This window comes from Phyllopteryx taeniolatus, chromosome 14, assembly GCF_024500385.1.
Source record: "Phyllopteryx taeniolatus isolate TA_2022b chromosome 14, UOR_Ptae_1.2, whole genome shotgun sequence".
Taxonomy (NCBI): Eukaryota; Metazoa; Chordata; class Actinopteri; order Syngnathiformes; family Syngnathidae; genus Phyllopteryx; species Phyllopteryx taeniolatus.
This window is the reverse complement of record NC_084515.1, coordinates 1693808-1718754: the sequence shown is the minus strand read 5'-3', so window position 1 is coordinate 1718754 and position 24947 is coordinate 1693808. Positions and strand designations below refer to the sequence as shown.

Below are 24947 nucleotides of genomic sequence, written 5' to 3'. Positions count from 1 at the left end.
GCGATAACCGAAGTGGAGCCCCGGTATTGACTGTTAGGCCAAACCACTTGCTACACACGGCGAGATTTTTCAGCAAAGGAGCCAGTTGCTCTCAAACAGAGCCACGGCGGTGTGATCCGCCTAGCCAGGCAGACCTCGGCACAATTAGTCCTAGAAAATCGATTTCTGGCAAAGCTGATCTTTCTTCTTTCTTCAAGTTAGCGCTCAGGGCAAACTCCTGCCCTTGTCGCGCAGCATCCTCGGCCTCCACTCAAAACCGTGAATCTAACTTTGGTTTTTATCAAATTAAGTACAAATTGCGGCGGCACGGTGGACGACTGGTTAGAGCGTCAGCCTCACAGTTCTGAGGACCCGGGTTCAATCCCCGGCCCCGCCTGTGTGGAGTTTGCATGTTCTCCCCGTGCCTGCGTGGGTTTTCTCCGGGTACTCCGGTTTCCTCCCACACCCCAAAAACAAGCATGAATTGGAGACTCTAAATTGCCCGTAGGCATGACTGTGAGTGCGAATGGTTGTTTGTTCCTATGTGCCCTGCGATTGGCTGGCAACCAGTTCAGGGTGTACCCCGCCTCCTGCCCGATGACAGCTGGGATAGGCTCCAGCACGCCCGCGACCCTAGTGAGGAGAAGCGGCTCAGAAAATGGATGGATGGATGGAAGTACAAATTGCTGCATCACATATTGGGATCCATATTACAATTGGGAAAGCCTCCACAAATCTCAACCTTGCCCCATGAAAGTACTGAGTAACAGTTCGCGTCCGCAGGCAGGCACCCTGTGTCATCGCTGTAATGTCTGCCTCCCCTTTAAGTAGAAAATAGATTTTCCTCCCTTTCCCCTCAAATTGCATTGTACTCTGTACTTGTAGAATTAGAAATTAAACCTGACAAAATACATTGACTGTGCTCTTTGAAAGTCGGAGAACTACTGAAATCACATTAGTGTACCAACCTTTCAGAAATAACAGATTTATTTAGGTTTTGTCGTTTCAAGGACTTGTCCATAACATACAAAGCAATGTGGTGCCCCTTTTAACGATAAAGGTCGTATGCTAGTTAATGGCAACAAGTTGTTTCACTTTATCTGACTAGTGGTCGACGGAGGTACTGGTGGCGGTCCCTTTCTTGATCTTACAACAAATTAAGTCCATTAATTGAATAACCGATTCACGCTACTCTAGCAAAGATCTCTGCCTACATCTCTGCTCCCGAGCCAGCGCTTTCAACATAACAAACACGTGCAAACATGTGGGTCTTCTACACGCAGGCAACCAATCAAAGGAAAGTGGGGGGTGGTCTTAGCCAAATATGGACAAAGCGAATACATAACTGGGTCAAAAAGAAATAGCTGACAGAGGGGCCTTTTCTGGACTCTCAAATGACAAAACCAAGGTGTTTTTTTTATTTTTTTTATTAAATTGACCCTTTCATACCAAGTCCATGTTAGGTCACTCTTTTGAGGTCCAAATAGCCAAAATATGGGACCTTTAATGTCTGAAATTGGGTTGCCATGTTAAACATAGATGGGATCTCTGCACCTGGACTCAGAATGACATTTTCAGGGCGACTATTGTGAAAAATTCAGACAAGTATCTGCTGGCCATAGTTGCGGGTTACTGAAGAAAAATCTTGGACAGAAAGAGAAAAGCAACAAATCTTGACTGACTGTGGTGACTGGTTGACCTTTTATAATCCCTGAACCCAACACGCATGGTTTCCAAGGAGGACTGGTATGGAGTGACTGGGGCTCAATCCCTGATGGAGTTTTTATTCCACAAAATGGATAATCTCGTTTCAGAATCTTCTGGGATTCATCGAAAACATGTCCACTGTGAAAATGACCATGGAATTTTTACTGTCATTGTAGACCTAAATTTTTCTTGGGCTGGAAATTCTCAAATCTGGCTTCAGTGGTCAAATTCTGGGTTGAATTTCACCAGTTTTGCTTTTAATCTTATGAACAGTTAATAAGAAATATAATGTAAATCTATTTTACATCAACAATCACAAAAGCACAAGAAAATAAATAAGAAATAAGAAATACAGTACTCTTTTGACCCCTGGATGTGTTATTTGTATATTTGTTCATACGTCAGAGAAAGTCACAAAATAAAAAACAATGAGTCAGCATGTTTTGCAGTTATGTGTTTTTGCTTTTTTATTCATTTCCCCCTTTGTTGTAAAGCTGTTTTATTTGCGTTCTCAGGGCAGTTTACACTTTACGTTTAGACATCGTCCATTTCTGTTATATCGTCTTCCAGGAAGAGCAACGGTAGATCGTTTCGAACAATAGCACATTGGTTCATGTTGCAGAGTCCGGTCATCACGCAACAAGTCAGACCGCTACGAGAAATCCGCATGTCGCTGGCTGGAGACCATAGACCAGTCGTTAAGTCATAGTACTCCACATGGCTGGTGGTGGAGACACCATTGTAACCTCCAGCAACAATAAGACAATCTTCCACTACTTCGATCCCAAAGTTGCTTCGGGGGCATTGCATGGGGGGCAATACAATCCAGTTGTTGGTCCGAGGGTTGTAGGCCTCGGCACTGGTCAGACGGACTTCACCATCGTAACCTCCAACCTTTAGTAGCAAAAGCAGAATTAATCTTAACACCATTGGAAGAACACATTCCCTCAAATGTGTTTAATACAATGTCATTATAAACAGTTAAAAAATATATTCATGACTAAAGGATATTTCAAACCTCTTCTACTTATATAGAAATGTGCCAAAAAATATTGACCAAATATTTTGTCCAAATTTCTTTAATTAAATTAATGTGCAGGAATTGATAACAAAAAAATGACTCCATGTCCAAAAACATGTGTCAAAAATGTGTTTAAAAATATATACCAAATGTGTGACAAAATCTTATGTTGGTATTGTAGAAAATGTGTGTCCAAAGATCTTTGTCCCAAAATGTGTGGCCATATTTTTGTGGACCAAGAGTGTGTTTTAAAGGTGTCAAAGATTTGGATGTTTTGGGCTCACATTTTTGGTCAAACATTTTTTATCACAAAAATGTTTGGTGCCTAATTTTTGAACCCAAAATTTTGGCTGCTCATATTTTTTGACAAATTCCCAAGTTATTGTCTTACACTGTACTTACTGCGTAAACGTGGTCAGCAAACCCAATGACTCCAACGCCACTGCGGCGGCTGCTCATTGGGGCCATCATGGTCCACTCGTTGGTCTCTGGGCTGTAATATTCTGCTGTTTGCAAGGGCTCATTTCCATTAAAACCACCGCAAATGTAAATCTGCAATCACAGTGGGTGACCGCTGATGAATTCAAGTAGGCTTGAATGACAGACGTTCAAATTTAGGTTCCACCCACCTTGTCATTGAGGGTGGTGCAGCTGGCATCACTCCTCTGTTCATGCATACTGGTGATAAGAGTCCATTGGTTGGTTTCAGGCGTGTAGTACTCCGCTGTCTTTAGTCTTACATGTCCATCATAGCCCCCTAATGCAAAGATGCACCCGTTCAGCGCTGTGACACTCACATAGCATCGGCGGGAGTGCATGGGTGCCACTTCCTGCCATGTGCACGTTTTCAGGTCAAAGCGGCTGACGGTGTTGTAATGTTCTGTGCCGTCAAAGCCACCCAGACAGTAGATGGCATCATTGAGAAAGGTGGCACCGCTGTATGCTCGGGGTTGGTCCATATGTTCAAACAGGTAGGCCCAACAGTTGGCGTGGACATCATACATCTCGATGCACTCGGTGGCACTTGGGCCACTCCAGCCGCCAATGGCCAGCAGGATGGCAGAAGGTAAGCGGGGACGGGCGATCAGGTTGCAGTACGCAGACACAGAGTTTGTCGCCATGTGGCTTATCACGCGCGACGCAAAAGTGACCATCTCCAGGCATTCACGGCTGTTCTGCACCAGCTGGTTGGTCAGCACATTGATGGTGATGTACTCCTGACTGGTCAGTGCGAGACGGACCTTCACAGTGGCAAGAACATTTTTGGTTGTCAATAAAGTGTTTTTCATAAGATCATTTTCAAGGTTCGTCAACTCGAGCATTGGGGGAGCTTGGGGTTTCATCGGAATATGTAGAATTTGGGGGTGCAATTTGTTGTTCACGAAGTTGTCTACAAGGGGGGTGGTTGTTTTCTGCAAAGTTGTCAACAAAGGTACAATTTGTTGCTCTGCCAAGTTTTTAATGGGGGATCACTTGTCTGCCAAAGTTGTTGACAGGTTGTTCTTAGGATCGGTCGTTCAGCCATGTTGGTGTGTGGTATGATTGTTTGGCAACAAGTTGTCGATAGGACGGGGGGTTAGATCAATTGTTTGATAAAATTGTCGACAGGTGGGTTGTTTGGCGAAGTTGTCAACTGGGGGATGTTTTGTGAAGTTGAGAAGGGAGATCAGTTGTTAAGCCATGTTTTTGATGAGGGGATTGATTGTCAAAGTTGTCAAGGGGTAGATCGGTTGTTCGGGGTGCGATCAGTTGGGGAAGTTGTCAAGGGGGGGAAATTGTTAGGCTCACAGTCATGGACGGGTGTGTGTGATCAGTTTTTGGCCATATAGTCGGGGGAGGGGGGGATCCATTGCTCAGATGTCATCGTTGGGGGGCTTGTTTTGGGTAAAGATGTTGGTGGTGCAATCGGTTGGTCGACTAATTTGGGGGTTCAGCCAAGTTGTTGATGGGGATGATTGGGTGTTTGGCAAAGTTGACAAAGGAGGGGATCAGGTGTCGGCCAAACTGTCAGCTGGGGTATTGATTGTTTGGAAAACTTGTCTACAGGGGACCGGTTGTTCAACCATGTTAAGCGGGGATCGATTGTATGGCACAAAGTTGCCAACGGGGCGGGGGTGCGATCCGTTGTTTGGCACTATGTTGATTGGGTGCAATTGGTTGTTAGAGGGAAGGATTGGTTGTTTGGTGAAGATTTAGAGAGTTGGGATAGGTTGCTCAGCGACGTCAACTGGGATAATTGACAGTTAAGCACAAAGTGGTGTTTGCCATGGCAAGAAGTTTTCAAAGTGGGTGTGACTATTTGTCCGGTGAAGTTCTCTACAGGGGTTACAGATTGTTTGGCTTTAAGTCACTGTATGAACAGAGGTTGTGATCAATTGTTCAGCAAATTTGTTGACAGGGGAATCTATTAATTTATTGGCGGTGGGTATGATCGGTTGTTTGCTGAATTTGTTGAAAGGGTGTTGCGGTCAGTTGTTTGGCAAGCTGTCTACAGGTTTTTGAGCGGGAAGTTGTCGACGGAAGTGTGGGTCTGATCGGTTGTTTGGCAAGGTTGTCAAAGGGAGTAATCAATTATCTGGCCCAAAGTTGTCAATGAGGTGTTGCAAATGGTTGTTTGGCAAAGTTGTCTACAGAGATACTTACTGTCTGTATGGGGACTCGGTAGGTTTTGGCGGGGGCGTGTGCCTCCCACGTATCTCGAACTTTGCGGTGGTTAATGTAATTGCAACTTACCTTGGCCAGGAGCATCGGCATGTTTCTGCCACGCTCCCAAGGCTCGTGTGCAATCCAGTGCAGGATGGCCTCGTAAACGATGTTCTCCTTTTTCGCGATCAGGTCGTCTCTGTCGAGCATGTCACTGAAGTCCTGCATGGAGAGTTGCCGCAATTCGTCCGAGGTGGCGACCTCCTCAAAGTGGTATAAAATATACTGGTAGGCATTGCTCTGCAGCTGTGGAGTGTGGCAGCTCCTCGTGAACTGCCAGATGCCGATGCAGTTCTCTGGGCAGAGCTGCTCAGTTAGAAACACGCAGCAGATTTCAACGATGCCTATGACGTTGAACTTATCGGCGGCTATCAACAAGTCCTTAACATTGTCCTGTGTCACCAACACACAGGCAGTGTATGCGAAATCAATGAAGAGCTGCATTAAGTGAGCTGTAAGACCTTGTATGGCATAGACCTTCTGGTCTGGCGTGGACCATCGTAGAAAGAGGGCTCTGCTCATCGTGGACACAGAGAGAAGATTTCAACATAAACAAACATACCAATGACCAATGACAATTCATTTGGGTTCAGACATTTTTCCAAGCACTCCTAACATATGTAACTACCACATCTATGCCGAAATGCCAAAGGATTTGAAAAGTTTAAAAAATTTAAATATATATATTTTTTAAATGAAATGAAGAAAGTCATTTTAACAAGTGAAGTGTAACAAAGTGAAGTACAACTTAATTCTCATGATATTACACCTTTCATTCTGGAAAAACACCTGTTCTAAAAATAAAACTAATTTATTCATGCATGGATGTCACATTTATGTGATATGTCACGATCATCTCAAAGCTCTTAATTGGACAAAAGTTAGGAAGGAGTCATTGTTTTAATGTTTGTTCCTGGACTCCAGTTTGAGAACCACTAACACAAAGCCAGCAGTTGGTTTTAAGTTCTACAATTCTCCACTCAGACCAAATCTTGTACTCGTGTGGGACCCACTCACCCAAAGTACGGGCTGCAGTTGCACATGATGATCTTATGGACGTGGAACTCCACATGGTCCACTATGATAAGTGCGTCGCTGAGTCCTCGGGTCTGTCGCAGCTCGTCGTACACACATTCTACGCACTTGCTTGCAAGTCTACCATCCACGCAATTCATCTTGAATTTTGACCATTTCGTTACACTTTGGAGTCCTGCCAAGTCGCGGCACAAATGACATGGAGCAAAGTGACAGTATGGGGGGCAGCGAGGTTGAGTCGTGCCATTACATCACAATGACGTCCTGTGTCAAAAGCCACCTGACACATCATCCGCATCATCAAAGCATCCGCACTTTAGAATTAAGCAAAACATCACTGGTCCACAATCCTTCCATCCCGAAAACCACAAACAACACATTTGTAACCAATTCAAGCAAAAGAATGCTGCATTTGTAAAAAAAATTAAAGCACAGGAGTTCTGCAAAAGGGCGGCACGGTGGCCGACTGGTTAGAGCGTCAGCCTCACAGTTCTGAGGTGCGGGGTTCAATCCCCGTCCCCGCCTGTGTGGAGTTTGCATGTTCTCCCCGTGCCTACGTGGGTTTTCTCCGGGCACTCCGGTTTCCTCCCACATCCCAAAAACATGCATTTATTGGAGACTCTAAATTGCCCGTAGGCATGACTGTGAGTGTGAATGGTTATTTGTTTCGATGTGCCCTGCGATTGGCTGGCAACCAGTTCAGGGTGTACCCCGCCTCCTGCCCGATGACAGCTGGGATAGGCTCCAGCACGCCCGCGACCCTAGTGAGGAGAAGCGGCTCAGAAAATGGATGGATGGATGGATGGAGTTCTGCAAAAGTTCATTTGAGGCAACTGGACTCTTCTAGTTTTCAAACGTAGGTATAGAGTGCTCCAATTTACTATGTTTCCACTGAGGGGTTGTCACATGAGAGTTGTTGTTGCCAAGTGTGTACAACCGTCCTAGATTCCAACGGGTCGCTCACCTGCCTGGTGGCAAAACAGCTCCTTAATGGCCCTTTTTCATATGGAATAAGACAATCTTTGGGGGAGAAATGTCAGGATATGAGAGAGTTGTAATCTCCACTCAATGTCAAAATTATACAGGTGATGATTTTATGACCTTAGGCCAGAAGTGTTCACGGTATCGGATTTGACGTCTCTGGAAATGGGACCGGAAATCGGGCCGGAAATCGCCCACCGGAAATCTCCCCGACTGGAAATCATACCGGAAACGGTACCATCAGAAGCCGGAAATCCCCTAGCCGGAAGTCGTACCGGAAATCTCAGGGAAATGATTTACAACTCACAGTCACACCTATGGGCAATTTAGAGTCTCCAATTAATGCATGTTTTTGGGATGTGGGAGGAAACCGGAGTGCCCGGAGAAAACCCACGCAGGCACGGGGAGAACATGAAAACTCCACACAGGCGGGACCGGGGATTGAACCCTGGTCCTCAGAACTGTGAGGCAGGCGCTCTAACCAGTCGCCCACCGTGCCCATGTAAATAGCGTTTTGTATTTAAAAAAAAAACATAAAGACAAGATTGGTTCCTTAATTATTCTATCAGAAAAAGACAAGTCTCTGAATTCACTTTACAGGGTCTTTAATTTGAAAGTGTCAGACACATGCACAAGTGTCTGGCCTAGAAGAGAGTGCCCATATCGCTCCTGTCTCCCTGTCTCTGCACTTCCGCAGCAGGCACACAAAGAGACCCTCTGTGTGCTACCCTCACGTAATTTAGCCCGTACTGGGGTGTGGCTGTTGCCGTACACTCGCCGCAGGTGAGAGTTACTGTAGGTAAGCAGTGAGGACCGCTGCCAGGAGTCCATTCAGAGAATGTGGCCGACTGCTGAAACAAAGCTACTACCTTTCCTCCAACGCCCTACACCCCTAACTATATTGCTACAGTCTGTACAAACACGCAAACTAAAGTAATCTTTGTGGATTAATTTTTATCTAGGGCCAAAATAAAGCAAAATTAAGCTACTGAGGGATTTATAGAGTCCCGGAATTGGAATCTATAAATGTACAAAAATGTATAGTGTGATGCCAGAATCATCCCTATTGGGCAAGTCTGTGCATATTTATTGCAAAATGTAACATTTGTGTACCAGATATCGTGTCCATCTTGAAAATCAGCAGCCAAATTGAATTTCAAGTGGCCTATGTTTTTTTTCAAGAGTAATGTCGAAGGAGTACCTGTGCCAAATTTGGTGCGTATGTCATAATTTGTAAGATTGCTCTGCTGTACTACTCCACACTTACAATTTAGAACTGAAGAAGCCTTTTGCATTAAAAGTGAAATGTTTTCCCCAAAAGAAGAGTCTAGCTGCCTTCATTTGACTTTCGGGGATTACCATGACCTGAATGACTACAGACATAAGACGAATGACTACAGACATAAGACAAAGAAATGCATAAACATGAAGTCTGCATCATTACAATGCCAAAAATGGGTTACTATTGTGGGCGGGGACTAGCATGATCCTGTTCCAGTGTCTTCTGGGTTTTGCAGCTCTGAGAACGTATGTAGTCTTGTGTGATATCCCACCAAAGAGTAGGTGGTGGTCTCAGAAAGATTGCCGTCATTACAAACGTGAATGGCATTCACATTTTGTATCGGGTTGATCTCCTGCAAGCAAATTAAATGAAAATGTTTAACTATTTTTCGGCTACTATGCCTTTTGGCAGATTGTAGGATTTGAGGATTTACCCGAAGAACTCCACATTCTGTTTGCCTGGTTGCCAGTCTTTGTCTTTCTGTAGGATATTTGCACAAGTCACTGGAGTTCTTCGATAACATTAACCACAGATTATAGCCAATAGTTTAACAGTGTCCCTGCAGTCCAAAAACCAATCCGGATAAGGTGTTAGGTTTTGGATTAGGAGCCGAAGGGTTAGGGTATGGGGTAAATTGCATTTGGGTGACGAGGGTTTGGGTTGGAATTTAGGACTTTAATGGTACTAGGTTTAGCGTAACAGGGAAAATAAATGGTACAAGGGTTAATGTAAGGGGGACCACGGTTCAGACTATGGTTAGGGAATGGTGACAACGGTTCGGATAGGTTTGGGATTTAGATTAAATGGTACTAGAGTTAGTGTAAGGGATCCAGAGTAAGCACTAGGGTTGGAAGGAGTCAGAAAGGTCCACGATTTAAAACTTACATTAAATGGCAGTAGGGTAAGTGTAGAGGGGACCATGGTCAGGGTTAGAGTATGCGGATAAGGGTTTGGAGAGGTTTAGGATTCAAATTAAATGCATTAAATTTAAGCATTAGTGTAATGAACACAATACAGGACTGGAATTGGGGTATGAGAACAAGGTTTTAAATAGGATTAAGATTTAGATGAATTGGTACTGGGCTATTGCAAAGGGACCATGGTTAAAACTACTGCCCGAGTTTGGGGACGAGTGTTTAATTAGGTTTAGGATTTCAATTAAATGGTCCTAGGGAAGCAATGGTTTTTACTCCGATTAGGGAATGGGGACAAGGTTTAGGATAGATGTAGGACTCGAATCCAATTATTAAATGCTGCTAGGGTTATTGTAAAGAGCACCATGGTTAGAGCTAGTTTCAGAGTAAACGCTGGTAGTTGGCAAGTGTTTAAAACTACCGGCATACACGACATAAGTGGAACATCAAAGACCCAAACTTACTTCTTAAAAAAATAATAATAAGAACAAGGAAAATGCCAACAAGTACTGAACAGAGTAGTATCCAGATCCAGGGGGCTATTGAGCTTCCATTGGATGCTGTGGGGGGGGAAAAAAACAAAAAACATTTTTTAGCCCCTTTCACGCTGCCTGAAGTTTTACCAGCTTGTTTGTATAAACAGCACGAGATCGCTGAGTGAAAGCATCTGCAAATACTATAACCTGCCGTCACTGGGATCCCTACCATTCTGGCTCTGATGCGCCAGTTTAAGCAAAAAATACAAATACAAATCCAGCCTTTGCTGGGTTCTGTAGTGGGTAGGGGAGAATTGACGTACCAGAGCCCCAAGTATGGGGCTGGGCCTGTGTTTTTGTAAAGTTTTTATGATTTTCTTTTCTTTTATTTAAATATGACAGTTGTAAAAAATAACATCGTAAATGTTCAGAAAATACATTTTGATGAGTTCAATAATAAGGACTGTCAGACTGGTAGAGACTACCTAAACCCACCTTGCAAAGCTACAAAATGGTTCATTCCACCTGGGAGGACTTACGAACGGTCATGTATCTCGCGAGCAGCAGCTAATGTTACCCTTTGCTGCTGCTGTTTTCTGACTCACTTCTCAACTTGTTGTGATCGGATTTGCTCTGGGTCCATTCAATATGTGAAATTCCGGAAAAATACCACTGTCGTGAGGGAGTGAATGAAGAGAAGGAGCGGTGAATCAGATAATAAAGAATTAACTTGAATTACTTTATTTCATGATTGTTTCAATGTGTCCTGCGATTGGCTGGCAACCAGTTCAGGGTGTACCCCGCCTCCAGCTGGGATAGGCTCCAGCACGCCCGCGACCCTAGTGAGGAGAAGCGGCTCAGAAAATGGATCCATCCATGGATCCATCCATTTTCTGAGCCGCTTCTCCTCACTAGGGTCGCGGGCGTGCTGGAGCCTATCCCAGCTGGAGGCGGGCAGGAGGCGGGGTACACCCTGAACTGGTTGCCAGCCAATCGCAGGGCACATAGGAACCAACAACCATTCACACCTACAGGCAATTTAGAGTCTCCAATTAATGCATGTTTTTGGGATGTGGGAGGAAACCGGAGTGCCCCGAGAAAACCCACGCAGGCATGGGGAGAACATGCAAACTCCACACAGGCGGGGCCGGGGATTGAACCCCGCACCTCAGAACTGTGAGGCTGACGCTCTAACCAGTCGGCCACCGTGCCGCCTGGATGAATACAAACATGTTTAAATAAAGTTTAGTGAATACAGTGGGGACGGAAAGTATTTACACACCCTTACATTTTTCACTCTTTGTTATATTGGAGCCATTTGCTAAAATCATTTAAGCAATTTTTTTTGTACACGCAGCACCCCACATTGACAGAAAAAAACGGAATTGTTGAAATTTTTTCAGATTAAAAAAGAAAAACTGAAATATCACACAGCCATAAGTATTCAGACCCTTTATTTACATGTATGGAAAGCCCCCAATAAGGCCTTTAATCACTGCCAACCTTCCCAGTTAACATGGATATTTGACGTCTAAAGCTGTCAATGGCATTAAATGTGTTAAATATGACTGAATGTGGTTCATGGCAAATACAGTATATCCCCATGTTCATTCTTCAAATATATTTATTCTGGTTATGAAACTATATACTGTTTTTAGGTAACTTTTAGGGAGTATTATAGTAAACTTGGGCAACTGTGGGGGAGTATTTCAATACATACAGCGGCTGAAATATGTATTTAACACGTCACCATTTTTCTCACTAAATCAATTTCCAAAGGTGCTATTGACATAAAAATTTCACCAGATGTTGGGAACAACCGAAGTAATCCATACATAGAAAGAAAGTAGAACAAATACGCTCAGAAATTAAGTTGCGTGTAACTCTGAAATGACAGGGGGAAAGTATTGAACACACCAACTGGTATTTATTTAATGCTTTGTACAAAAGCCTTTGTTGGCAATGACAGGTTCAAGATGCCTTCTGTATGGAGAAACTAGTCGCATGCATTGCTCTGGTAGGATTTTGCCCCAGTCCTCCACACAAGCAGTCTTCAAATCTTGAAGGTTCCGTGGGCTTCTTTTATAGACGTTGAGTTTCAGTTCTTTCCATAGATTGGCTGTGCCATTCTAGCAGCTTTTTTTTGTCTTTGAAGCCAATTGAGAGTTTCCTTGGCAGTATGTTTTGGATCATTATCCTGATGAAATGACCACCCTTGTTTCATTTTCATCATCCTCGTAGATGGAAGCAGATTTTTATCAAGAATGTCTCGGTATATTTTCCCATTCATCCTTCCTTCAATCATGTGAAGTTTACCAGTACCATGTGCTGAAAAACAGCCCCACACCATCATGTTCCCACCTCTGAACTTCACTGTTGGTATGGTGTTTTGAGGGTGATGTGCAGTGCCATTTCTCCTCCAAACGTGGTTTGCATTATGGTATCCAAAGAGTTCAATTTTGCTCTCATCCGACTAGACTATATTCTCCCAGTATTTAACTGGCTTGTCCAAATGTTGTTCAGTAAACTTTAAACGAGCTTTGACAAGATCTTTTTTCAGCAATGGGGTCTTGCGTGATGATTGTGCATACAGGCCATGGCGGCGGAGTACATTACTCACTGTTTTCCTTGTGACAACAGTACCTGCTAATTTCAGGTCTTTTTGAAGCTCTCCACAGGTGGCTCTTGGACAACTCTTCTGATTATTCTTTGCACTCCTCTGTCAGAAATCTTCCGAGGAGCACCTGATCGAGGCAAATTTATGGTAGTATGATTGGCTTTCCACTTACGTATTATGGCCCCAACCGTGCTCACTGGAACGTTCAGAAGCTTAGATATGCTCCTGTAACCAATGCCATTATTATGTTTTGCAACAATTACTTTGCAATGGTCTTGAGACAGCTCTTTGCTCTTTCCCATCATGAGATGTGTCTTGACTCACACCTTGGCAATGAGACTTTTTTGTAGGCCATCAATATATACTATACATATATATATCATATTTAATGAGAAAAATGGTGACGTGTTAAATACTTATTTCAGCCGTTGTGTGCGTGTGTGTGTGTGTGTATACACACACACACACACACACACACCCTTTCCAAAAAATTTGAATATCATGGAAAAGTTGATTTGTTTCCATAATTCCATTCAAAAAGTTAAACTTTCATAGATTATACATTCAGGGCCCACAATTTAAACAATTTCAAGTATGTATTTGTTTATTTTTGCAAAATTTGTGCTTCCAGCTCATAAAACCCACAAAATTAGGAATTCAAAAAATTTGAATAGTGTGAAGAAATCACCATTTACTTCTCTGTTTTTGTAAAAAAATAAAAATAAAAAAATAAATTAGGGTCACATTAAATCAATCAAAATATGGTACTTTTAAAACGATATGTTAATCTTCAATACTTGGTTGGGAATCCCTTTGCTTTAATCACTGCCTGGATGCGCCGTGGCATTGAGGCAATCAGCCTGTGCCATTGCCTGACAGTTATGGAAGCCCAGAGTTCCTTGATGCTTGCTGTCAGTTCTTTGTTTGTGGGTCTGGCGCCCCTCATTTTCCTCTTGATAATACCTCTTAGATTCCCAATGGGGTTTAGATCCGGCAAGTTGGCTGGCCAGTCAAGCACTGTGATGGCATGGGCATCAAACCAGGTTTTGGTGCTTCTGGCGGTATGGGCAAGGGCCAGCTCCTGCTGGAAGATGAAATCTGCATCTCCATACAGATCCTCAGCAGAAGGAATCATGAAATCCTCTAAAACATTCTGGTAGACTGTTGCGGTGACCTTGTATTTAAGAAAGCACTCCACTGGACATCGCACCCCAAATCATGACTGATTGGACATTGGACGTCAAGCAGCTTGGGTTCTGTTCTTCACCAGTCTTCCGCCAAACCCTTGGACCTTGATTCCCGAATGAAAGGCACACTTTACTTTCATCGGAAAAGACGACCTTGGACCACTGGCCGACAGTCCAGTGCTTCTTTTCCTTGGTCCAGTTGAGACGCTTCCTACGTTGGCTCAGGCTCAGAAGTTCCTTGACCAGAGGAACCCGACAGATGTAGCCCATCTCCTGGATGCGTCAGAATGTGGTGGTTTTTGAAGCTGTGACTCCCGCCTCATTCCACTCTTTCTGGATGTCTGCTGGATTCTTGAATCTTCTCTGTATGATAATCCATAGGTCATCTCTTTTGCTGGTGCATGTTCTCCTGCCACATTTTGTCCTTCCATTGATATGCTTGGACACAGCACTCTGTGAACACCCAGCCTCCTTAGCTTAACTTTTGTGGCTTACCCATCCTATGGAGGGTATCAATGATGGTCTTCTGGCCAATTGTCAAGTCTGCAGTCTTCCCCATATTGAACCCAACTGACACAATTGAACCAAACTGAAGCAATTTAATGACACCTGGGGAAACCTGTGTTGAGGAGGTGATTAATGTGTGACACTCAGTTTAAAAAATTTATGGCCTGCAAAATTTGGGCTGATTTCTTTACAGTATTCTCATTTTTTAATTCCTGATTTCATGGGTTTTATGGGCTGGAAAGCCAAATTATGCAAAAATAAACAAATATATTTATATATATATATATATATATATATATATATATATATATATATGTGTGTGTGTGTGTGTATATGTGTGTGAGAGAGAGAGTATGTTTTTTTTGTGTTTTTTTTATTTTTTTTTTAACCCTGGAACATTTTTGAATAAGCGGGGATAAACCACCAATAAGCGTTTTTGGGTTCAGTTTCCCGCCTCCCCACCCAAAAAAAACCCTCATTTTTTTGCTTTAATTGAAATGTCTTTTTTGACAAACCCATGAATAAGTGAATCTAAAGATGCTGAACTGCAAAAATGCTGGGGTCCACTGTAATGTTGCCAACATTATACTCTCTGTTTTAAAGACCTGTATGTCACACAGAGACAAGGAACCCAGTCACAGCTGCACTTATGTTACTGTAAGAGCAATAAAATCTAACAGCGTTAAAAAAATAAAAAAAACAAGAATACTTAAATCAAATCTGTAAAACAATTGTGATAATAAATTACAAGTAAAAAAAAACAATAATACAAGATCAAATCCCTAGACACAGCATGGAGAATCCTGTATAATAGAAACAAGAAATAATTTAAAAAAGCCCTTTTGTCATTTTCTAGTACTGGCTGTTGTTGACCAATAATAGTGGGGTGGGTGGCTGACTAGAGGCTGTCTCTTCCATTTACTCACCGCCAAGTTGAGAGCAGATATGTTGAACGTCCTTTTCCTCCTTATTCTGGCTAACCTCGTTGCTGTGCTCACACACAATAGAAGAATTGAAGAAGAAGGCCTTGAGACGCCCATCTGCCTTTGACAGTCTGTCTCCGCGCTGATCGCAGACATCATGGCGGCATTCAAAAATTGCATTGAGTTGTGTGGTGTCGGTACTGCAGGTCACCGTCAGATTACAGGAGTCCGAGTCGGCCCACACCGACACCACCTTCACCTTGACAGGAGATGCCCCGGCTGTAAAGTCGACTGGTTAGTGTACATGTGAAAAATAACTCTCAAGTTACGTGGTTTCACAGTCACAGCAATGATGTTCCTGGGTCAATGTGACCCAGGGCATGTTTGACCACACATTTTCATTCAGGTCTAATAAACGGCAATAATCTCCCAAGGTAAAATTGACCCTGCATGTTTGATTCTCAGAAACAGTGATGATGATCCGAGGACAGGGTTAGGGTTATTCTTGTGATTTAGATGAAGATCAGACTACATTTTATGACCTATTTATGCAGAAAATTAAGAAATTCCAGCGGGTTCAAATACGTTTTCCTCCCACTGTATTTAACCTTCCCATTACAGTCCCTTCTCACGAAGAGCAATGGCGCTCCTTTGTCAGTTTGACCTGGGACATGTCAAATATTAAAATATTATGTTAATTTTTCAGGAACAACAATATTGTTCCTGGGTCAATTTGACCCAGGGCATGATACAATTGTTTTTCAGGAACAGCAATGATGATCCTGAATCAATTTGACCTGAGGCATGTTTAACACTCCCTTTACGTTCATTTGTCAGGACTAGCACTGATGTTCTTTGGGTCAGTTTATGTTTATGTTTATCCTGTTACGTCATTCGTTTGTTTCAGGAACAGCAATCAACTCCTTGGGTCATATTGACTTGGGGCATCAACAACCATTTCAGTCAATGACGTACCTTTAACTTGAACGTTGTATTCAGCATATGTCAGCTCGTTACCACCGCTAAGCACTGCAGTGTAACGTCCATTGTCCAGCGCTTGTACCGTTCTTAATATCAAGGTAAAGTTTCTTAATAACGTGACTCTTTTTGTGTAATTTTGAAATATTTTTGTTTCAAATGATTTATCTGATCTTAAAATGCTGGACGTTTGATTGAACTTCCAGAAGAATTGGTCGTTATCCACAGTAAACGTGACAAGTTCCTTCACGTCCAAACTTAGATCAGTTCCCAGCATCACAAACTTGGTCTCTGCTCCACTCCCTAAAAAAAGACACCAAAAAACCCCAACATCAGAATAATACATCATAATATACCAACTGAGTCATTAAATGTTATGTTAATATTATTAATATTGGCGGCACGGTGGACGACTGGGTAGATCGTCTGCCTCACATTTCTGAGGACCGGGGTTCAATCCCCGGCCCCGCCTGTGTGGAGTGTGCATGTTCTCCCTGTGCCTGCGTGGGTTTTCTCCGGGCACTCCGGTTTCCTCCCACATCCCAAAAACATGCATGGTAGGTTGATTGATGACTCTAAATTGCCCGTAGGTGTGAATGTGAGTGCGAATGGTTGTTTGTTTGCATGTGCCCTGCGATTGGCTGGCAACCAGTTCAGGGTGGACCCCGCCTCCTGCCCAATGATAGCTGGGATAGGCTCCAGCACACGGCTCAGAAAATGGATGCATATTATTCATATTATTTTTGACTTTCTAATAATATAATAATATATAAAATATTACTTTACTTTGCTACTTAATGACTTTTTTCAAGACAGACATTTTTTCAAGAAAAATAATATATTTTATTGAAAATTGGATCTATTTTCTTCAATAAATTCTACTTTTAGTTAACTTTTAATTTGATATACTATATAGTTCTCTCTCACTCACTCACTCACTCACTCACTCACACACACACACACACGCACACACACACACAGCAATCAGCCTCTTCATTCAGTCATTTTAGTGGATAAAGCAAATAGTATTTCTTTAAGGTCCTAGGCTTGTGTTGTTGTTTTTTTCCACTTAAAAATTGTAATGCTGGCAGGTACGTTGGACTCCCACTGAACATGAGTTTGAATGTGATCTGTTACTTCTGAACATAGTCACATGCCAGTTATAAGAGGAACTGTGTCCTTGTGCAAACAGATATCCATCCATCCATTTTCTGAGCCGCTTCTCCTCACTAGGGTCGCGGGCGTGCTGGAGCCTATCCCAGCTGTCATCGGGCAGGAGGCGGGGTACATCCTGAACTGGTTGCCAGCCAATCGCAGGGCACATCGAAACAAACAACCATTCGCACTCACAGTCATGCCTACGGGCAATTTAGAGTCTCCAATTAATGCATGTTTTTGGGATGTGGGAGGAAACCGGAGAAAACCCACGCAGGCACGGGGAGAACATGCAAACTCCACACAGGCGGGGCCGGGGATTGAACCTGGGTCCTCAGAACTGTGAGGCTGACGCTCTAACCAGTCGACGAACGTGCCGCTGCAATCAGATATATTTTTATTTATTTTATTAAAATTTTATTTAATCAGGTAAAAGACCAGTTAAAACAGAACATCTCTTTTGCAATGGTGACCTGGCCAGGAAGGCAGCAAGTCAATCCCATTAAAGTTTATTTCAGTTTATTATATTAGCCGCACCGGACTATACGCCGCGGATATATACGTTGTGAAATTAGATATTTACGCAGAAAGATTTTGTAAATGTTTATTTACATACCTTGTTTCCAAACAGTGCATGTAACACGGCAGTAAAACGGCTCAAACATAACGGCTCATTGTTTTTGTTCATCCTCCTCCTGTTCACTGAAACCACTGAAGTCGTCTTCTTCAGTGTCGGAGTTGAAGAGCCTCAAAACGTCTCCGTCACACACCATTTCAGTCTCTCTGTCGCTCTCAATGTCATTTGCATCTCGAGACACAGTTACCGCTGAAGTCGTGCTGTTCTCCTCACGTAGCAGTCCAAGCCTTTCGAAATCCGTTGGTGATCGTAGATTCTTTCACACTGCTCCACGCTTTTAAGATCCACTGACAGACCTCAGAAAAGGATGATCGTCGCATGCGGCAAAAACTCCTCCCGGACGCCAACTGTAACACTCCGTCAGTCATTCTCATCATTAAGCTTTCTGTCATCCACCCTTTTTGTTAACTTTAACGACTACGCCTTTTGGGAGTTTTTCTTTTGGCATAGTCGTCTGCTTAAAAATCACCATTGGTGGAAGATTTTGTCCGGAAGCGGTGCAGCTCAAAACACACGTGAAGTGCGTTCTCTCGTGGGCAGTTACGTGCAGCAGCTCTATTTCCCTCCTGGATGGACAGATCGATGGCTTTCAACTTAAAAGCTGCATCATACGCTTTTCTTCTTGCACTTTCCATGATAATGGTGTGAAAAAATTAAAAAATATTTTGCGTTTGTGCGTGTCGTGCTGCGTTTTGCATTGAGCGTGACAAAAAGTAGCGTCGTCTTCTTCTACACGCAGGAGGCATCTGCGCATGCCTAAACCCTAGTGCGTTATGGGAAGCGGTCATGTTTTAAGCATTAGGTTCGAACCAGTTTTTGTACGTTTAAACAAGTTGGACCTGTCTTGTTTTTGCACTTATTGCGCCCCCTGATAGCCCTTACCGGAAAAAATAAATCTCTATTTTAGCCGCATCGTTACATAGGCTGCAGGGTTCAGAGCGTTTCAGACAGAACAGAATGGAATGTTGGTGTTGTGGAAAGGAAGGACACATATCAAGAGACTGTCCAGACAGAAAAACTACAAAATCATGACTAGACCGAGACAAAGGGGAAATGGAACTGACTTTAAAATATGACGGTACTGAAGAAATTCTAAAATCTTCAGGAAATACTGACTATGCAAACAGACAGACCAGAAGTGACGTTATTAGTAAATGGCAAACATTAAAACCATGTACAGTATGTCCACTTCAAGGTAACGATGTGTATCCATTTTAAGAACATGCACTTGATGACTCTGCACCATCATACCAAAAAAACATTTATGTCCGCTTTATGACATCTCATGCAAACCATGTAGATTTAATAATCATGCACTGTCACTGCCAAATTGAGAAATTGCCCAGAAGCTCACTGTTAGATAAATTGTAGAAGTTATCATTTATTTGCCTAGCTTGCATTAGTATAATGGACAATTTTAGATGTCTCGCCTTCAAAAAGAAGACTCAGCATCATCCGATGGAAGGGCGCCTGGACCAAGGACGTGATCGGATGTGGTCGGGTCGTGACAGGTGTTGGTTCAATATTATGTGTTGTGTCTTATTACTTAGAATACTATGTCTGGGAAAAACCCTCTTATTATCAAATATTATGTGTCGTGTCTTATTGTTTAGAATACTATGTCTGGGAAAAACCCTCTTATTATCAAATATTTTGTGTTGTGTCTTATTGCTTAGAACATTATGATTTGTAAATCCCTCCTATTTCAAATAAATGCAGGAGCGAGGGGGGAGATTGTTTAGAGCGTGTTGAGAGACTGTGATCTGAACAATCTCCCATACGCCCTCCTCATGAGAAAAAGAAACCAGTGTCTTCATTCCTTTTGTGTCTATTTTTTATAATGTTGGGTAAGATAAATCCAACAGTGAGTGAGTGAGTGAGTGAGTGAGTGAATGAGTGAGTGAGTGAGTGAGTGAGTGAGTGAGTGAGTGAGTGAGTGAGTGAGAGAGAACTATATAGCATATCAAATTAAAAGTTAAATAAAAGTAGAATTTATTGAAGAAAATAGATCTAATTTTCAATAAAATTTATTATTTTTCTTGAAAAAATGTCTGTCTTGAAAAAAGTCATTAAGTAGCTGTTGGATTTATCTTACCCAACATTATAAAAAATAGACACAAAAGGAATGAAGACGCTGGTTTCTTTTTCTCATGAGGAGGGCGTATGGGAGATTGTTCAGATCACAGCCTCTCAACACGCTCTAAACAATCCCCCCCCTCGCTCCTGCATTTATTTGAAATAGGAGGGATTTACAAATCATAATGTTCTAAGCAATAAGACACAACACAAAATATTTGATAATAAGAGGGTTTTTCCCAGACATAGTATTCTAAACAATAAGACACGACACATAATATTTGATAATAAGAGGGTTTTTCCCAGACATAGTATTCTAAGCAATAAGACACAACACAAAATATTGGACCAACACTTGTCCCGACCCGACCACATCCGATCACGTCCTTGGTCCAGGCGCCCTTCCATCGGATGATGCTGAGTCATCTTTTCGAAGGCGAGACATCTAAAATCGTTCATAATACTAATGCAAGCTAAGCAAATAAATGATAACTTCTAGAATATATTTAACAGTAGCAAAATAAACTAATATTTTATATATTATTATATTATTAGAAAGTCAAAAATAATATTAATAATATCCATCCATTTTCTGAGCCGCTTCCCTTCACGTGGGTGTGCTGGAGCCTATCCCAGCTATCATTGGGCAGGAGGCGGGGTACACCCTGAACTGGTTGCCAGCCAATCGCAGGGCACATATAAACAAACAACCATTCGCACTCACATTCACACCTACGGGCAATTTAGAGTCTCCAATAAATGCATGTTTTTGGGATGTGGGAGGAAACTGGAGTGCCCGGAGAAAACCCATGCAGGCACGGGGAGAACATGCAAACGCCACACAGGTGGGGCCGGGGATTGAACCCCGGTCCTCAGAACTGTGAGGCAGACGCTCTAACCAGTCGTACACCGTGCCACCCAATAAGCTTTTTTCAAGAAAAAATGCATAATATGACATGAATAAAGATTTATATATAAATAGGCGGCACGGTGGACGACTGGTTAGCACACTCCCGCAATAATATTCCATTCAGTTATAGTGGTAGTGGCTAACGGTCAAAGAGGCAGCGTTATTTGTTGAAGGCAGAATTGTCTTCTAAGAAACAGCTCAGTCCAGTTGCGATCCATTCAATGCCTTGAGAATTTGTGTTTCACTATTTTAAAGTAAAACTTTTTACTGTAATATTACTATTTTTCAAGAAATAAATATACACGTGTGTATCTCTTAATATTGTGATGTTTTTCAAGAAAAAAAATTTATTTTTGTATTTTAAATATGACATTGTCTTGATACTACTACTTTTTTAGTTTACCAAAAAAATAACTTTTTACATTAAAAATATGAACTAGTCACATAATTTTAATTTAAAAAATAAAACTTTTTCTTGCATCTTATGATTTTTTTTATTCCAAGGCAAAACACATCTTTTATTTCTTTTCTTTTATGAATTCTCACAAGATTCTGACTTTTATCAAGAAAAAAATGTTTCCCGAAAGATTCAGATTTTTTTTCTTATAATATCACCACCAATTTAAAATGCTTTTTTACCCCATGTTCCCTTTAAATTGAGTTAAAAAAATAATAAAAGAACAACAGCACCAAACGAGAAGAGGAAGTCAACCGTTAGATGGGGCGGGGCGGGGGAAGCGGTTAGAGATAGGGCCCAGTGCCCCCCTCACTGTGCTTGACACCCTCAGTGGCTCCTCTCCATACAGTTACTATGCAATACTGTAGTAAGACAGTAGCATCAGCAGTTCATGCTCAACCAGTCGTCCACCGTGCCGCCTATTTATATATAAATCTTTATTCATGTCATATTATGCATTTTTTCTTGAAAAAAGCTTATTGGGTGGCACGGTGTACGACTGGTTAGAGCGTCTGGTAATTTGTCTGGTAAAATAATTCCTGCCGCGACTTTTGCTTCATTGTCTGGGTACAGATAATCTAGAGTAATTTTATCAGGTGTCGCATGTCGTAACTTGTTTTCATATCCTGGGTCTGGCCCTGGTGTGTTTTTGTACCAGAGTTATATGCAGCTCATCACCTTTTTTATTATCTTCTACTTCTGTGATAAGCTGCAAGGCTGCAGACAACTGGGCCTTTCCCATGTTTAACGGTGGTTTGTCTGGGATATCGATTGTGTAATAGAATGTAATTTCTCTGCTTTCCAGTGTCACATAGAGGTCCTCTCTTTTTAATTCATGTTTTCGTTTCACTACAATATTTCCATTTGATGATGGAATGAGTACAAGTCCTAGTTGGAATAAGCCATCTCTTCCCAACAAATTCACAGGGCACTCCGGGACTTCGAAAATGGGCATTCTACAAGTATCAAGTGTTATTGACAACTCCAACAGCCCTAAAAATAGCAGAAAGAAATACGTGGGCTCATTTAACACACTGTAAAAGAGTCATTTCAGCTGAGTACTCAAATAGGGAAGGTGAGCAAAGGTTTGATAACGGAGCGGAAGCAGATGTGTAGATTCTGAAAACGCTTGCTGGTCAGTGAAGAAAAAAGACACCAACCCTTTTAGTGAGAACTCAGCAGAAAGGCACACCCACGTTGGTTACGAGATTCGATAAGTTGTTACATTAGCAACTTTGGCTACAATGGTGTTGGTTTTGTTTTCTCATGTGGTACATGGGACGTCCCACCCTAAATGATACAACCCATTTTTTAGATAGAAAATCACCTACCAACTGGACCAATATGATGAACCCAATAATAAAAACATTTGAATCATTAACTCGTATCAAAAGGAGTACAGCTGATGATCAGAACTGTGGGCATGGCCTCCAAAACGGTTTAATATTTTGTGCCCCCCAAAATCAAGCTGCTTTAATCATAATTCCATATGCGGCTCTCACCAATGATGCTCAAGAGAATGGGCAGAATTGGGGATTTGGATATGACTGCTATGCAACTATAGGCTTTGGATGGGAACACCTCATTGGTGAAACAGGTTATGATTGGTCCAGTTGGTCACAAAAAACAGCAAAAGAACATAGAAAGAGGTTTAACATAAGCAAAACGGCCCATAGTTTAATATTGAAATACAAATCACGTCACCCAGTGTGTTTGATGGTGAGCTTGTGGGCATATTCTGGCGGAAAAGATCCCCACTTCCAAGTAGAATTGTGTTATGGGAACCGTGTTAAACCAGAAATGCCATTGAAAACTTCAAAGAAAGGTGGACAAATTTTAATGGTTAACAACATAACTACTGATGATTGGTTCCTTGTTGTCACAGGAGTTTCAGGACAAAATAACAATTGGTTACTATTGGTGGAACAAGCAGCAAATGTAGCGAGAAAATATTGTGTGGTTTGCATGGGTCCCAGGCCTTTGTTGCGCATAGTTCCGGCACAATTATCACAAGATTATATTATTCCATTCATGAACGCTACTGTACCAACTGAGAGGTGTCAATCATGGGATCCTATATATCCCGTAACAAAAGCAGATAAACACAAACCGATGTTTTCTACTTTAGTAGCACCAAATAATTTCACTTGTATAAACATGAACAGTAAAGGCAATGGATAGATGGATAATTGCACGCAGTTTAACCAAAATGCAAGTGAGTAGTGGACTCCCCTTGCCAACTGCTACAGCAACCAGAATGAGAAAAACTGTTTTTGTTGAGTTTAGTGAATATTTTTTTACTATTATTACATTTTGGTGAATATGTATAGGGGGAATAGCAAACATCCGGACAACTTTTTTTCGCTCTGTTTTTCGCTCCGACAACAGCGCAGTAAACGGTTCATTTCACTCACATTTGTATGGAATATGTATTCCTGTGAAACTCCGACTGACATAAAGCAAAAGAGCAAACAACAAGGGGCGTTTTTACCTTGCGCCTGGTGTGTATGTAGCAGACAGACGAACAAAAGTGTTAGTAATTCCATGTCGATGCAGAACTGCGATCTTCCACTCGTAAAGAAGTCAAGCCAGCCACCTCTAATTTGACTAATACTCGGCATTACGAGGTTAATTAGATGCATTTAAAAAAAGAGTCTCCATACATGATTGCAGGTACACCTTTTTTTTTCCTTCCAAAAAAATTATAAAAAATAATCCCATTAGTATCACAACACCAGTCCAGATCTGTGGGACATTAAACCAACCAAGGACTCGACTACAATAGGTTTGTTGAAGAGCTGATATTGTATTTCAAAATAAAAGTCCTCTGAAATCTGCATGTTTCGCTGTCATTACCCCTGATTTTGAAAAAAAACATTTTAAAAACTTATTGCGGTATCGCAACACCAGTCCAGTTCTGGGTGACACTAGACTACCCCAGGTCTCCACCAAAAGAGGTCCCATCCAAATCTGATGTTGCATTTCAAAATAAAAGTAATCTGCATATTTCACTGTCGTATGCTCAAATCCAGAAAACGTCGTTAAGCACAAAAATATCCAGATGTATGAATCTGTGCGGACGCATGAATCCAAGCATATTTCCTTTCCTGCATCCCAATCAACGTAGAATTGAGCGCACATTTTGGAGTAGCCGCACTTGAGATCCCAATCACTGCATGATCAGAAAAAAAGGAAAATGAGGAAGGTAATGAAGAAAAATAATTTATCTGAATATGAAGTTGCTCAATGATGTGGAGGTCTTGCGATGCCGAAAGTATTATTTTTATTTCTGTCAAGCGATTAATTTTGTTTTAACTAATTCATCGCACAATTTTCCGAAATTAATCTCGAGTAATCACATGTTTCAGTATGAAAGCCCCTGGAGTGGTCTAGTCTAGTCTT

General features: G+C 42.0%; 2 protein-coding genes across 6 annotated transcripts; both read right to left on the bottom strand.

Moving 5' to 3' along the window:
- Nucleotides 1-2125: 2125 nt before the first annotated feature.
- On the bottom strand, nt 2126-6969 carry LOC133489232 (kelch-like protein 10). The gene is made up of 5 exons (XM_061798107.1): nt 6428-6969; nt 5441-5924; nt 3337-3948; nt 3110-3259; nt 2126-2580 (listed from the first exon to the last, which is right to left on the bottom strand). The coding sequence occupies exons 1-5, from the start codon at nt 6583-6585 to the stop codon at nt 2221-2223; spliced, it is 1764 nt and encodes a 587-aa protein (XP_061654091.1). The 5' UTR covers nt 6586-6969; the 3' UTR covers nt 2126-2220.
- Nucleotides 6970-7026: 57 nt separating this feature from the next.
- LOC133489208 (uncharacterized) lies at nt 7027-24947 on the bottom strand. Of its 5 annotated transcripts, none has more exons than XM_061798074.1 (6): nt 24037-24947; nt 18082-18668; nt 16308-16613; nt 15336-15611; nt 10087-10182; nt 7027-9188 (listed from the first exon to the last, which is right to left on the bottom strand). In XM_061798074.1, exons 2-6 carry the CDS (start codon nt 18128-18130, stop codon nt 8905-8907), a joined length of 1011 nt encoding a protein of 336 aa, XP_061654058.1. In that variant the 5' UTR covers nt 18131-18668; nt 24037-24947; the 3' UTR covers nt 7027-8904. The 5 variants fall into 5 exon arrangements, with proteins under 5 accessions (XP_061654058.1, XP_061654056.1, XP_061654055.1 ...); XM_061798072.1 differs by lacking the exon at nt 18082-18668 and having other exon boundaries at nt 7027-9060; nt 9142-9188; nt 24037-24936; XM_061798071.1 differs by lacking the exon at nt 18082-18668 and having other exon boundaries at nt 24037-24942.

Bases quoted from the DNA above. Each gene is read 5' to 3' on its own strand.
- LOC133489232 (XM_061798107.1), bottom strand. From the start codon at position 6,585: ATGAATTGCGTGGATGGTAGACTTGCAAGCAAGTGCGTAGAATGTGTG. The intron at 5,925-6,427 runs GTGAGTGGGTCC...CACGATGAGCAG, and splicing joins AACTGCAGCCCGTACTTTGG to AGCCCTCTTTCTACGATGGT. The intron at 2,581-3,109 runs GTAAGTACAGTG...TTGCTACTAAAG, and splicing joins TTGCTGACCACGTTTACGCA to GTTGGAGGTTACGATGGTGA.
- LOC133489208 (XM_061798071.1), bottom strand. From the start codon at position 24,187: ATGCATCTAATTAACCTCGTAATGCCGAGTATTAGTCAAATTAGAGGT. The intron at 16,614-24,036 runs GTAAAAACGCCC...GTCTTTTTTTAG, and splicing joins ACATACACACCAGGCGCAAG to GGAGTGGAGCAGAGACCAAG. The intron at 10,183-15,335 runs GTGAGTAAATGG...CCCCCCCCACAG, and splicing joins TATCTGCTCTCAACTTGGCG to CATCCAATGGAAGCTCAATA.